We start from the raw sequence: 14,762 nt of genomic DNA on the forward strand, positions 1-14,762 counted from the left end.
CGTGTGAGCTTCAAGTCATAACTTGGATGTTACTTCGTTTTTCTTTGAACCCTAACCCTATCCCAAACCCCCTAACCTACCCTAACCCAACCCACCCTAACTTTTCATAACCCTGCATAAACAACTTTATTGAATAGGAGTCAAAGCATAGCTAGCCTAGGCTGCTTCTAACTGATCTGTTTCACTCTGCAATTGATCTTAGAATGGGTTCTGGTGTTTGGTGATTGATCAAGCACTGTCACATTCAAGTGTGAATAAAGTCCTCAGTTTCGTGTGAGCTTCAAGTCATGACTTGGATGTTCCTTAGTGTTTCTTTGAACCCTAACCCTATCTAAAACCCTATCATTAACCACTAACCTACCCTAACCAAAACCCCTAACCTACCCTAACCCAACCCAACCTAACCCTTCATAACCCTGCATTAAAAACATTACTGAATAGGAGCCAAAGCATGGCTTGCCTAGGCTCCTTTAGCCACTTGCCGACCTCCTCATGTACATATACGTCGGCAGAATGGCACGGACAGGCACAATCACGTACCTGTACGTCCTTTGCTAGACGTGGGTGGGGGGTCCGATCGGGACCCCCCCCCGGTACATGCGGAGGTCGGGTCCGCTCGGGGAGCGATCCGGGACGAGGGCGCGGCTATCTGTTTTTAGCCGCTCCATCGCGATCGCTCCGCGGAGCTGTAGAACGGGGAGAGCCGTATGTAAACACGGTTTCCCCGTGCTTCACTGTGGCGGCTCATCGATCGAGTGATCCCTTTTATAGGGAGACTCGATCGATGACGTCATTCCTACAGCCACACCCCCCTACACTAGTAAACACACACTAGGTGATCCCTAAATGTTACAGCGCCCCCTGTGTTTAACTCTCAAACTGCAACTGTCATTTTCACAATAAACAATGCAATTTAAATGCATTTTTTGGTGTGAAAATGACAATGGTCCCAAAAATGTGTCAAAATTGTCCAAAGTGTCCGCCATAATGTCGCAGTCACAAAAAAAATCGCTGATCGCCGCCATTACTAGTAAAAAAAATAAAAAAAATAAAAATGCAAAAAAACTATCCCCTATTTTGTAAAAAAGCTATAAATTTTGCGCAAACCAACCGATAAACGATTATTGCGATTTTTTTTACCAAAAATAGGTAGAAGAATACGTATCGGCCTAAACTGAGGAAAAAAAAATTTTTATATATGTTTTTGGGGGATATTTATTACAGCAAAAAGTAAAAAATATTGCATTTTTTTTTAAATTGTCGCTCTATTTTTGTTTATAGCGCAAAAAATAAAAACCGCAGAGGTGATCAAATACCACCAAAATAAAGCTCTATTTGTGGGGAAAAAAGGACGCCAATTTTGTTTGGGAGCCACGTCGCACGACCGCGCAATTGTCTGTTAAAGCGACGCAGTCCCGAACTGTAAAAACCCCTTGGGTCTTTAGCCAGCATATTGGTCCGGGGCTTAAGTGGTTAGCTGACACGTTTCACTCTGCAATAGATCTTAGTCGTAGAATAGGTGCTGATGCTTGGGGATTGGTCAAGCACTGTCACATTCGAGTGTGGATAAAGTCCTCAGCTTCGTGTGAGCTTTAATTCACGACTTGGTGTTTCTTTGAACCCTAACCCTATCTCCAACCCTAACATAAACCCCTAACCTACCCTAAACAAAATCCCCACCCATACCCTAACCCTTCATAACCCTGCATAAACAACTTTATTGAATAGGAGTCAAAGCATGGCTTGCCTAGGCTCCTTCAGTTGACACATTTATCTCTGCTATAGATCTTAGTCGTCAAACACTGTCACATTCGAATGTGAATAAAGTCCTCAGCTTCATGTGAGCTTCAAGTCACGACTTGGATGTTACTTAGTATTTCTTTGAACCCTAACCCTATCTCAAACCCTATCATTAACCCCTAACCTACCCTAACCAAAACCCCTAACCCTTCATAACCCTGCATTAATAACTTTACTGAATAGGAGTCAAATCATGGCTTGCCTAGGCTCCTTTAGCTGACACGTTTCACTCTGCAATAGATCTTAGTCATAGAATGGGTGATGATGCTTGGTAATTGGTCAAGCACTGTCACATTCAAGTGTGGATAAAGTCCTCAGCTTCATGTGAGCTTCAAGTCACGACTTGGATGTTACTTAGTGTTTCTTTGAACCCTAACCCTATCCCAAACCCTAACATAAACATCTAACCTACCCTTATCCCAACCCCTAACCTACCCTAACCAAAACCCCTAACCTACCCTAACCAAAACCCCTAACCTACCCTAACCAAAACCCCTAACCTACCCTTACCCAACCCACCCTAACCCTTCATAACCCTGCATGAACTTTATTGAATAGGAGTCAAAGCATGGCTTGACTAGGCTCCATCAGTTGACACATTTATCTCTGCTATAGATCTTAGTCGTCAAACACTGTCACATTCGAGTGTGAATAAAGTCCTCAGCTTCATGTGAGCTTCAAGTCATGACTTGGATGTTACTTTGTTTTTCTTTGAACCCTAACCCTATCCCAAACCCTAACCAAAACCCCTAACCTACCCTAACCCATCCCACCCTAACCCTTCATAACCCTGCATAAACAACCTTATTGAATGGGAGTCAAAGCCTGGCTTGCCTAGGCTCCTTTAGCTGACACGTTTCACTCTGCAATAGATCTTAGTCATAGAATGGATGCTGATGCTTGGTGATTGGTCAAGCACTGTCACATTCAAGTGTGGATAAAGTCCTCAGCTTCATGTGAGCTTCAAGTCACGACTTGGATGTTACTTAGGGTTTGAGATAGGGTTGGGGTTCAAAGAAATTCTTCATTAGAGCAGACAATAGTGGAGCCGCCATCTTGTCCTGAGATCCCCTGGCTCCATTCCGAGGTAGAGATTCTTTTCTTGCTTCATCTACAGAGGCTGCTGACTCAGCTTGAATAAAATATGATTTAATAAGAATTGGAATATCTTACTCCTTATTACTGAGACCGACAGTAATTCCATCCTGAGCCTGATAATGGGGATAGTGATAGTGTATAAGCCTACAGCCCGCGTTGTGCAAATGGGAATCTTCAATTACAATCTGCAAACTGTGATACTGTAACAATGTAAGAGAGTATATATATATGTGGCGGCTTTCTTTGGGGGCATCAGATTGGCCCGGGGGGGGGGGGGGGCTGTGTCAGTTTTATTCCGGGACACTGTATTGTCCTGGAATGCAGGTGCCCGGGACAGACTGGGGGACTGTTCCGGGCATGGCCGATCCACCCTATAGGCTCACTATGCAAGCCGCTTAGGGCCCCGCAAAGCTACAGGGGGCCCCCTAAATTACTAGAGGCCCCGCCTGGCGAGGAGTCATTTTCTGTCCCTCACCCCGCTTCACAACTCGCTGGCTGCATGGGAGAAGAGGTAAGAAGTCAGCACCCCCCACTTCTCACTTTAATGTAAGATGTAATTTCCGATAGAAGAACACCCCCTCCCCCTGCTTCTCAACTTTAATATTTAATGTGACATGTCACTGTCGGCAGTGCCCCCCCCCCCCCACTTCTCAACTTTAATGTGACATGTCATTTTGCTTAGGGCCCCAGGGAGGTCAGGATCGGCACTGAATCCGAGACACGTGGTCACCCTAACACACACATGTAGCTAGATTCACAGACGCTGCCGCAACTTTAAGGCAGCGTAGCATAGCGTATTTACGCTACGTCGCCTTAAGTCAGAGAGGCAAGTACTGTATTCACAAAGTACTTGCCTCCTAACTTACGGCGGCGTAGCGTAAATAGGGCCGGCGTAAGCGCGCCTAATTCAAATTAGGATGAGGGGGCGTGTTGTATGTTAATGGGGGGGTGACCCGACGTGGTTGACGTTTTTTACGAACGGCGCATGCGCCGTCCTTGTACATATCCCAGTGTGCATTGCTCCAAAGTACGCCGCAAGGACGTATTGGTTTCGACGTGAACATAAATTCCGTCCAGCCCCATTCACGGACGACTTACGCAAACGACGTAAAATATTCAAAATTTGACGCGGGAACGACGTCCATACTTAACATTGGTACGCCGCATGTACGCCACCATATAGCAGGGGTAATTTTACGCCGGGAAAAGCCTAACGTAAACGTTGTATCTGTACTGCGTCGGCCGGGCGTACATTCGTGAATTCGCGTATCTAGCTGATTTACATATTTCTAGGCGTAAATCAGCGTACACGCCCCTAGCGGCCAGCGTAAATATGCAGTTAAGATCCGACGGCGTAAGAGACTTACGCCGGTCGGATCTAATAGAAATCCATGCGTAACTGATTCTATGAATCAGGCGCATAGATACGACCGCTCAGACTCAGAGATACGACGGTGTATCTGGAGATACGCCGTCGTATCTCCTTTGAGAATCTGGCCCTGAATGTCAAAAATAGGCTTAGTCATGAAAGGAATATAATCTGGTCACATGACACCAAAATGGAACTCCTTGGATGCCATAATACACACCATGTTTGGAGGTCAAATGGCCCATCACCCCAAAAACACCCCCTTTCCAACAGTGAAGTTTGGAGGCGGGAACATCATATAGTGTGAGGCTGTTTTTCAGCATACGGTACTGGCAAACTTCATATCGTTAAAGGAAGGATGAATAGAAAAATTTACCAAGACATTCTTGATAAACATCTGCTGCCATCTACTGGGATGATGAAATGCCCACGAGGGAGGGCATTTAAGCAAGACAATGATCCCAAACACAGAGCCAAGGAAACTCTAAATTGGTTTCAAAGAAAGAAAAAAAAAACTGCCACAAGGTGTATCAGCAGAAGAGGGACTTAAGTACCCTCCCAGCAGCCAGCATTGACTACTGGGATTTGCTGGCTGCTGGGAGGCACCCCCTGATGGGCACAGGAACTACAACTTTCCGCCCATGGAACCACAGTGCCACCAGCAGGTGAACCGGGTCATGACAATCATCTCAAACACAAAGCCAAGGGAACTCTAAATTGGTTTCAAAGAAAGAAAATAAAGATGCTAGAAAAAACTGCCACAAGGTGTATCAGCAGAAGAGGGACTTAAGTACCCTCCCGGCAGCCAGCATTGACTAATGGGATTTGCTGGCTGCAGGGGAAGCACCCCCTGGTGGACACAGGAAACACAACTTTCCGCCCAGGGAACCACAGTGCAAAACCCTGTAGAAGGAAAGGGGCAGTTAAAAAGTTACTTACCACAGTATTAACAGAGGTAATGTAAGGGACAAGGCAACAGCAATGCCAATAACCTAAGTACTAAGCACAGACCCAAGCTAACCACTGGCCAGTGGAACTCTTATGCCGCGTACACACAGTCGGATTTTCCGACAGCAAAAGTCCGAGTGTGTACGCTTCATCGGACTTTTGATTGACAGGCTTCCGACCGTCGCATACAGCGCGTCACGAGTTGCCGAAAGAAGCCGAACGTCGGTGCGCAGGCGCCTTATAGAGCCGACTCGCAGTCCGGCTCCTTTCGGCAACTCGTGACGCGCTGTATGCGACGGTCGGAAGCATGTCAATCAATTAGGAACGCCCAGTCCCGCAGATTATACCTGGAAGCCGTGGTGAACATATATCTATAAAACGGTATGTACGGCAACGATTTAAAAAAAAACACCCGATTGTGATTCTAGCAACTCGCCTGAATCTAATGTAAAAAAAATTTTTTGGGTCGAACCCCCGCTTTAAGTGGTTAACGACGTGAAAAAAAAAACGCGCATGCTCAAAAGCAAGTTATGAGACGGGAGCGCTCGTTCTGGTAAAACTACCGTTCGCAATGGAGTAAGCACATTCATCACGCTGTAACAGACTGAAAAGCGCGAATCGTCTTTTACTAACACGAAATCAGCAAAAGCAGCCCCAAGGGTGGCGCCATCCGAATGGAACTTCCCCTTTATAGTGCCGTTGTACGTGTTATACGTCACCGCGCTTTTCTAGAGCATTTTTTTTCACGATCGTGGGTAGGCAAGGCCGTTTTAACGATCGGGTTGAAAAAAAACATTGTTTTTTCAAGGCCGTTAAAAACTTCGGGCCAGATTCACAATACGCCGTTGTAACTCTGAGTTGCGGGGTCATATCTATGCGACTGAATCAGAGAATCAGTTACGCATAGATTTCCCTAAGATCCGACCAGCGTAAGTGTCTTACACCGTCGTATCTTAGGCTGCATATTTACGCTGGCCGCTAGGTGGCGCTTACGTATATTTTCGCGAGGAATATGCAAATTAGGTAGTTACGCCGATTCAGAAACGTACGTCTGGCCGGCGCATTTTTTTACATCGTTTACGTTAGGCTTTTTCCGGCGTAAAGTTACCCCTGCTATATGAGGGGTATCCTATGTTAAGTATGGACGCCGTTCCCTCGTGAAATTTTGAAAATTTTACGTCGTTTGCGTAAGTCGTTCGCGAATAGGGCTGTACGTAAGTTACGTTCACGTCTAAAGCATTGACGAGTTGCGGCGTAATTTCGAGCATGCGCACTGGGATTATTTCACGAACGGCGCATGCGCCGTTCGTAAAAAACATCAAATACGTGGGGTCACAATTAATTTACATAAAACACGCCCACATCATCCACATTTGAATTAGGCGGGCTTAAGCTGGACCACATACATTACGCCGCTGTAACACAGGGCGCAAGTTCTTTCTGAATACGGAACTTGCGCCCTAATTTACGGCGGCGTAACGTATCTGAGATACGTTACGCCCCGCGGATAGATACACCAATGTATCTGAATCCGGCCCTTAATTTTTTACAACCCGAAAAACGGTCGTGTGTACGCGGCATAATACTCTGCATTGGACTGGTATATAGTCTTTCTGTGACAGCTGCTGCCATCTAGTGGGCATAATATGGTACTTCTTCATTCTACAGCCTGTTTTGATCTAATTTGCAGTTTAAATAAATATTTTGTTACCTTTTTATTTCAGATTGCATTAGTAAAAAAAAAAAAAAAATCTAATTTCTTAAGTACTGTATATATCCAGGAATGTTGTCCATTTTATTTGAGTATTTATAAGTTTTAGGCTTCATTTCCATGGACGTTTTAAAAAACGGGCTGTAAAGCTAGTACAGACACCAGGAAAAAAAGCAGCGTTTTTCCCGCGATTTTTCCCGCGTTTTGCATTGAATTCAATGCACGTTTTTCCGCGCTAGTTTTCTGCCGCGTTTTTCTGTTTATATTCAAAATCAATGGTTCCCCATGGGAGCCCATTGATTTGAATAGAGGTCGCACCAGAAGTCGGATCAAGATGATCCGACTTGCGGGGCGACTGGTGACTGGTGCGGGGAAACCCGCGCAAATTAAAAAAAATTTGCGTGAGGTTCCTCCCCAGGATGATACCAGACCCTTCGGTCTGGTATGGATTTTAAGAGGAACACCTACGCCGAAAAAAAACGGCGTGGGGGTTCCCCCAAAATCCATACCAGACCCTTATCCGAGCATGCCGCTTGGCCGGTCAGGAATGGGGGTGGGGACGAGCGAGCGCCCCCCCCCTCCTGAGCCGCACCAGGCCGCATGCCCTCAACATGGGGGGGTGGGTGCTTTGGGGCAGGGGGCGCACTACAGTAGAATACGGGTCTCTGTTGCCACCTGGAGCTAGGCTTTCTGGAGACACCTACAGTAGAATACGGGTCTCTGTTGCCACCTGGAGCTGGGATTTCTGGAGACACCTACAGTAGAATACGGGTCTCTGTTGCCACCTGGAGCTGGGGTTTCTGGAGACACCTACAGTAGAATATGGGTCTCTGTTGTCACCTGGAGCTGGGGTTTCTGGAGACACCTACAGTAGAATACGGGTCTCTGTTGCCACCTGGAGCTGGGATTTCTGGAGACACCTACAGTAGAATACGGGTCTCTGTTGCCACCTGGAGCTGGGATTTCTGGAGACACCTACAGTAGAATACGGGTCTCTGTTGCCACCTGGAGCTAGGGTTTCTGGTCCCCTTTAAGCTGGAGTTTCTAGGGCCCCATTTCGTTGCAGAAGCCACTTGGGAAATCTAACTGGCAGATACGGAGCACAGCCATCTTACCTGTAGTAGTGGAATATAACAAGGGTACAATGGGTGGCTGCCCAGAGATCCACACAACAGGGGGAGACCATGGGAATAGTGTGAGAAAGGTAAGAATGGATTGAAAGCAGCCCGGGGCGTGTAGCACAATAAATTCATTACCATACATGCTTTTTTTTTTTTTAACAAAAAGGTGTTTAATAAACAAGTTCAAACTATTTCCAATGCACAGACAGTGTAATTGAATACGATACCATGCGCAATGAACATTCTTCACAGCGTCCAACATAAGTAGCCTATCTACAAACCTGACAAGGGTACATCCACCCGATATAAACATATTGGCATATCAGAGATATACAACCGCATCCCATTACTGCCCTCCGGTAGGGCATTGAAACAATCTTGACATCACCAGTTCCCTGGGGCTCAGTCCAGGGGTATCCAGCCATGGTGCCCAGATTCTTTCGAATCTGCCAGGACATCCCCTATGTTGGTATATGTATTTTTCCATAATCAAGGAATTACCCATATGTGTTATCCAGGAGGCTACCGAGGGTGGGGAGACCGACTTCCAGCCCATCAAGATAAGCTTACGCGCCTGGAACAATGCCCTAGAGATTGCTATTCTAGTCATCTCCTCCGGGACAATGTCCTCCAGCACTCTCAATATGCAATGAATCGGGTCCAAGGGGACAGTCGTCCGGAACACTTGATTAAGCGTTTCCAGCACCTCGTTCCAGTATCTGTGGAGTTTTGGGCACCTCCACAGCAGATGGATGAGGTCACCCTGATGTCGCTCGCATCTGCTACACAGGGAGTGATGCCGCCTGCCCATCCTATACAGTCTAATTGGGGCCCAATGCACCCTAAGTACAATGTACAGTTGGGAAACCTTTTGAGCCATGTTCAAAGAGCAAGTAGTAATTGACTGTAGGACCTCATCCCATTGGTCTCCCGTTAGTGGACCTACATCCCTCTCCCACAGGGATGGTGCCTTAGTGGGGTGGGCTTTTAAGTGGTGCGTCAGTAGCATTTGGTAACAAAGTGATATGATCCCCTTAGTTCCAGTGCTAGTCTGTAGCAAGTGAAAAATGGGGGTGCTTGACAAGGTCCAGCCGGCAGCGTCCCCCTGCATGCCCACCGCATGTCGGAGCTGGAGATAAGAGTAGTACATGGTAGAAGGCAGATTGAACTTGGCTGTCCATACATGCTTATTAGAAGTTATTACTGCTCAGCTACAGTTTTCCTTTAAAGAGATAGGGAAGGTGACTGAGGGATCTCGACTCATTACGTCTGAATAAAATATCACTAAGAAACCTAGGTGGCAGAGTGTTCCTGCAGGGTGTGTTGTGAGCGCGTGCTTCACAGGTTTAAAAATACACAACTGGTGCTTCCATTTTTTACTAAGGAGCATTAACCCTGTAATGTGAATCCTGGAGACAAAGCGTTCTCTGTACAGCACTACAGAATACGTTAGAGCACTGTCAGGGGCAGGCGAACCTTAGTAATCCTTTATGTTACTGGCCGCTTCCTATATATGGATTCATTGTGTAGTGTGCGGGTATTCCGTCACTTCCTCGATGCCGCAATGTCCCCTGGGAGCTTTTGTCATTGTTCCCAGGAGACATTGCGGCATTGAGGAAGTGACGGAATACCCGCACACTACCCGATGAATCCATATACAGGAAGCGGCCAGTAACATAAAGGATTACTAAGGCAGGGTTTGACAAATTTGCTTGGCATCTAGGAGCCAGCTAAAAAAGTTAGGAGCCAGAAAACGCACCCCGTCTCCACGAGCTTGCGCGCAGAAGCGAACACATATGTGAGCAGCGCCCGCATATGTAAACGGTGTTCAAACCACACATGTGAGGTATCGCCGCGATCGTTAGAGCGAGATCAATAATTTTAGCCCTAGTCCTCCTCTGTAACTCAAAACATGCAACCTGTAGATTTTTTTAAACGTCGCCTATGAAGATTTTAAAGGGTAAAAGTTTGTCGGCATTCCACGAGCGGACGCAATTTTGAAGCGTGACATGTTGGGTATGAATTTACTCGGCGTAACATTATCTTTCATAATATTAAAAAAAAATGGGGATAACTTTACTGTTGTCTTATTTTTTAATAAAAAAAAGTGTAATTTTTTCCCAAAAAAGTGCGCTTGTAAGACCGCTGCGCAAAAAAGGCGTGACAGAAAGTATTGCAATGATCACCATTTTATTCTCTAGGGTGTTAGGATAAAAAATATATATAATGTTTTGGGGTTCTAATTAGAGGGAAGAAGATGGCAGTGAAAATAGTGAAAAATAGTGAAAAATGACATTAGAATTGCTGTTTAACTTGTAATGCTTAACTTGTAATACCAACGGCCACCACCAGATGGCGTCAGCTCACATATCTGGTGGTAATAACTTGTAATACCAACGGCTCACCACCAGATGGCGCCAGCTCACAAAAAAAAGTCGCCAGGACACTATTTCTAGTCGCCCTGGCAACCGGGATTTGTCGAGCCCTGTACTAAGGTACAGTGGATCAAAAAAAAAAAAAACATGCGGTTTAGTAATTATGCATATGAGCATATCATTTTTTTTTTTTTTTGTGGGGGAGTGGATCTTGGGTGGGAGTTCCCACACTTTTTTTCCCCAGGACTTGACCCCTGCTAAGGACTGAGGGCCATATTCTCAAATAATTTACGCCGGCGTATCAGCAGATACGCCTACGTAAGTCCGATCCTATGTTTAAGTGTATTCTCAAACTGAGATACACTTAAACATGCCTAAGATACAACGGCCTGCGCCGTTGTATCTTAGGCTGCAATATTTACGCTGACCGCTAGGTGGCGGTCAGCGTAGAATATGCAAATGACTAGTCACGCCGATGATCTAACGTACGCTTGCCCGCCGTAGTGTTTTAACGTCGTTTCCGTAAGCGATACGCGGCGTAAAGATAAACATGCCCCCTAGGTGGCGTACTCAATGTTAAGTATGGCCGTCGATCCCGCGTCGAAATTTGAAAATTTAACGTCGTTTGCGTAAGTCGTCCGTGAATGGCGCTGGACGCCATTTACGTTACAGTCAAAACAAATGACGTCCGTGAGACGTCATTTAGCGCAATGCACGTCGGGTAATTTACCCGACGGAGCATGCGCATTACGATCGGCGCGGGAGCGCGCCTAATTTAAATGATCCACGCCCCCTACCAGGATCATTTGAATTAGGAGGGCTTGCGCGGGTGGACTTTACGCGCCGCCGCCGCAAGTTTACAGGTAAGTAGTTTGGGAATCAGGCACTTGCCACTTAAACTTGCGGCGGCGTAACGTAAAGGACATACGTTCCGCCACCTCAGATCTTTAAGAATATGCCCCTGACCTTAGATCCCTAGAGCCTAACCTGTGGCCCTTTGGCATATGTTGTTGTGTGACCCTCAAGGCTCCTGTAGACAATAGTTTGTGTTTTCCTTACCTAGGTATTGAGTTCTAGTGGTTAGCTTTTGTTGCATTTATGCATTTTCTGAGAGCTTTTGGTAGCATTATATTATGTGTGGGCCTTTGGTGATGACAGGGGGCCACACTTGAGGTGAGGAGAAAGTTGCCAACCAATGCCCTAAATACTACCATCCTTACAGCTCCTCTCTTTTCTGGCCCTGTCATGCAGGGAGGTGGTTGAGATCGACCTGTTCCTGAAAGAGACGGCGAGCCGAGAAGCCAACGCCAAGGTGCGCCTGCAACAGTTCATCGAAGAGCTCCTGGACCGAGCGGACCGAGCTGAGAAGCAGCTGCAGATTATCAGTAGTTGCGGGTCGACTCCGAACGGCAGCTTGGGGAGGTGTAGCATCCCTGGATACAAAGCACAGGAGCCCCGCGTACAGGGACCCAGGCAGGTATGGCCATGTGGACGGGCTCACTAACAGTCTACATCACGCTCTGTATTGTTGCTGAAAGTTGCTGCTGTTTTTACTATTCTAACCTGTTTCACCGCAAAAAGTTCTGCAAGTGCACAAATGTGTAAAGCGGTGATTGGCAGAAAAAAATGTGCAAACTTTCAAGTTGAGCTCCAGGCGATGAGCTAAATCATGGGTGCTCAACCTGTGGCCCTCTAGCTGTTGCAGAACTACAAGTCCCATCATGCCGCTGCATTTGGGAGTCATACTTGTAACTGTCAGCCATGCAATGCCTCATGGGACTTGTAGTTCTTTAACAGCTGGAGGGCCACAGGTTGAGAACCCCATGAGCTAAATAAACTGTTATAATATATATAGGCATACCTAATGAGAATGAGTGCGGAGTAGGGAGCAGTTGGAAACAGGCATGAACAGTACAGGGGAGTACTGCATTTGGAATCAGGCATAGAGAATACAGGTGAGTACAACAGTTGGAAGCAGGCATAGAGAGTACAGGTGAGTACGGCGGTTGGAAGCACGCATAGAGAGCACAGGTGAGTACGGCGGTTGGAAGCACGCATAGAGAGTACAGGTGAGTACAGCAGTTGGATACAGGCATAGACAGTACAGGTGAGTACAGCAGTTGGATACAGGCATAGACAGTACAGGTGAGTACTGCAGTTGGAAGCAAGCATAGAGAGTACAGGTGAATACGGCAGTTGGAAGCACACTTAGAGTACAGGTGAATATGGCAGTTGGAAGCACACATAGAGAGTACAGGTGAGTACTGCGGTTGGAAGCACGCATAGAGAGTACAGGTGAATACGGCAGTTGGAAGCAGGCATAAACAGTACAGGTGAGTATGGCAGTTGGAAGCACACATAGATAGTACAGGTGAGCATGACAGTTGGAAGCACGCCTAGAGAGTACAGGTGAGTACGGCGGTTGGAAGCACGCATAGAGAGCACAGGTGAATATGGCAGTTGGAAGCAGGAATAGAGAGTACAGGTGAATATGGCAGTTGGAAGCACGCATAGAGAGTACATGTGAATATGGCAGTTGGAAGCAGGCATAGCGAGTACAGGTGAATATGGCAGTTGGAAGCAGGCATAGAGAGCACAGGTGAATATGGCAGTTGGAAGCGGGCATAGAGAGTACAGGTGAATATGGCAGTTCGAAGCAGGCATAGAGAGTACAGGTGAGTATGGCAGTTGGAAGCAGGCATAGAGAGTACAGGTGAGTATGGCAGTTGGATGCACGCATAGAGAGCACAGGTGAATATGGTAGTTGGAAGCAGGCATAGAGAGTACAGGTGAATATGGCAGTTGGAAGCAGGCATAGAGAGTACAGGTGAATATGGCAGTTGGAAACAGGCATAGAGAGTACAGGTGAGTACGGCGGTTGGAAGCACGCATAGAGAGCACAGGTGAGTACGGCGGTTGGAAGCACGCATAGAGAGCACAGGTGAATATGGCAGTTGGAAGCAGGCATAGAAAGTACAGGTGAGTATGGCAGTTGGAAGCAGGCATAGAGAGTACAGGTGAGTATGGCAGTTGGATGCACGCATAGAGAGCACAGGTGAATATGGTAGTTGGAAGCAGGCATAGAGAGTACAGGTGAATATGGCAGTTGGAAACAGGCATAGAGAGTACAGGTTGAGTATGGCAGTTGGAAGCACGCCTAGAGAGTACAGGTGAGTACGGCGGTTGGAAGCACGCATAGAGAGCACAGGTGAATATGGTAGTTGGATGCACTCATAGAGAGCACAGGTGAATATGGTAGTTGGAAGCAGGCATAGAGAGCACAGGTGAATATGGCAGTTGGAAACAGGCATAGAGAGTACAGGTTGAGTATGGCAGTTGGAAGCATGCCTAGAGAGTACAAGTGAGTACGGCGGTTGGAAGCACGCATAGAGAGTACAGGTGAGTACGACAGTTGGAAGTACGCATAGAGAGTACAGGTGAGTACGACGGTTGGAAGCACACATAGAGAGCACAGGTGAATATGGCAGTTGGAAGCACACATAGAGAGTACAGGTGAGTACGACAGTTGGAAGTACGCATAGAGAGTACAGGTGAGTACGACGGTTGGAAGCACACATAGAGAGCACAGGTGAATATGGCAGTTGGAAGCAGGCATAGAGAGTACAGGTGAGTATGGCAGTTGGAAACAGGCATAGAGAGTACAGGTGAGTATGGCAGTTGGATGCACGCATAGAGAGCACAGGTGAATATGGTAGTTGGAAGCAGGCATAGAGAGTACAGGTGAATATGGCAGTTGGAAGCACGCATAGAGAGTACAGGTGAATATGGCAGTTGGAAGCACGCATAGAGAGCACAGGTGAATATGGCAGTTGGAAGCAGGCATAGAGAGTACAGGTGAGTATGGCAGTTGGAAGCAGGCATAGAGAGTACAGGTGAGTATGGCAGTTGGATGCACGCATAGAGAGCACAGGTGAATATGGTAGTTGGAAGCAGGCATAGAGAGTACATGTGAATATGGCAGTTGGAAGCAGGCATAGAGAGTACAGGTGAATATGGCAGTTGGAAACAGGCATAGAGAGTACAGGTGAGTACGGCGGTTGGAGCATGCATAGAGAGCACAGGTGAATATGGCAGTTGGAAGCAGGCATACAGAGTACAGGTGAATATGGCAGTTGGAAGTAGGCATAGAAAGTACAGGTGAGTATGGCAGTTGGAAGCAGGCATAGAGAGTACAGGTGAGTATGGCAGTTGGATGCACGCATAGAGAGCACAGGTGAGTATGGTAGTTGGAAGCAGGCATAGAGAGTACAGGTGAATATGGCAGTTGGAAGCAGGCATAGAGAGTACAGGTGAGTATGGCAGTTGGAAACAGGCATAGA

General features: G+C 46.9%; 1 protein-coding gene across 1 annotated transcript in view; it reads left to right on the forward strand.

Moving 5' to 3' along the window:
* FBXO41 (F-box protein 41) overlaps positions 1–14,762 on the forward strand; it is a 118,816-nt gene that overhangs the window by 24,264 nt on the left and 79,790 nt on the right. Inside the window, exon 2 of the mRNA XM_040335587.1 lies at positions 11,674–11,899. Coding sequence (XP_040191521.1) covers positions 11,674–11,899 — 226 coding nt within the window. The remainder of the gene's footprint in view (positions 1–11,673; positions 11,900–14,762) is intronic.

This window comes from Rana temporaria, chromosome 1, assembly GCF_905171775.1.
Source record: "Rana temporaria chromosome 1, aRanTem1.1, whole genome shotgun sequence".
NCBI lineage: Eukaryota > Metazoa > Chordata > Amphibia > Anura > Ranidae > Rana > Rana temporaria.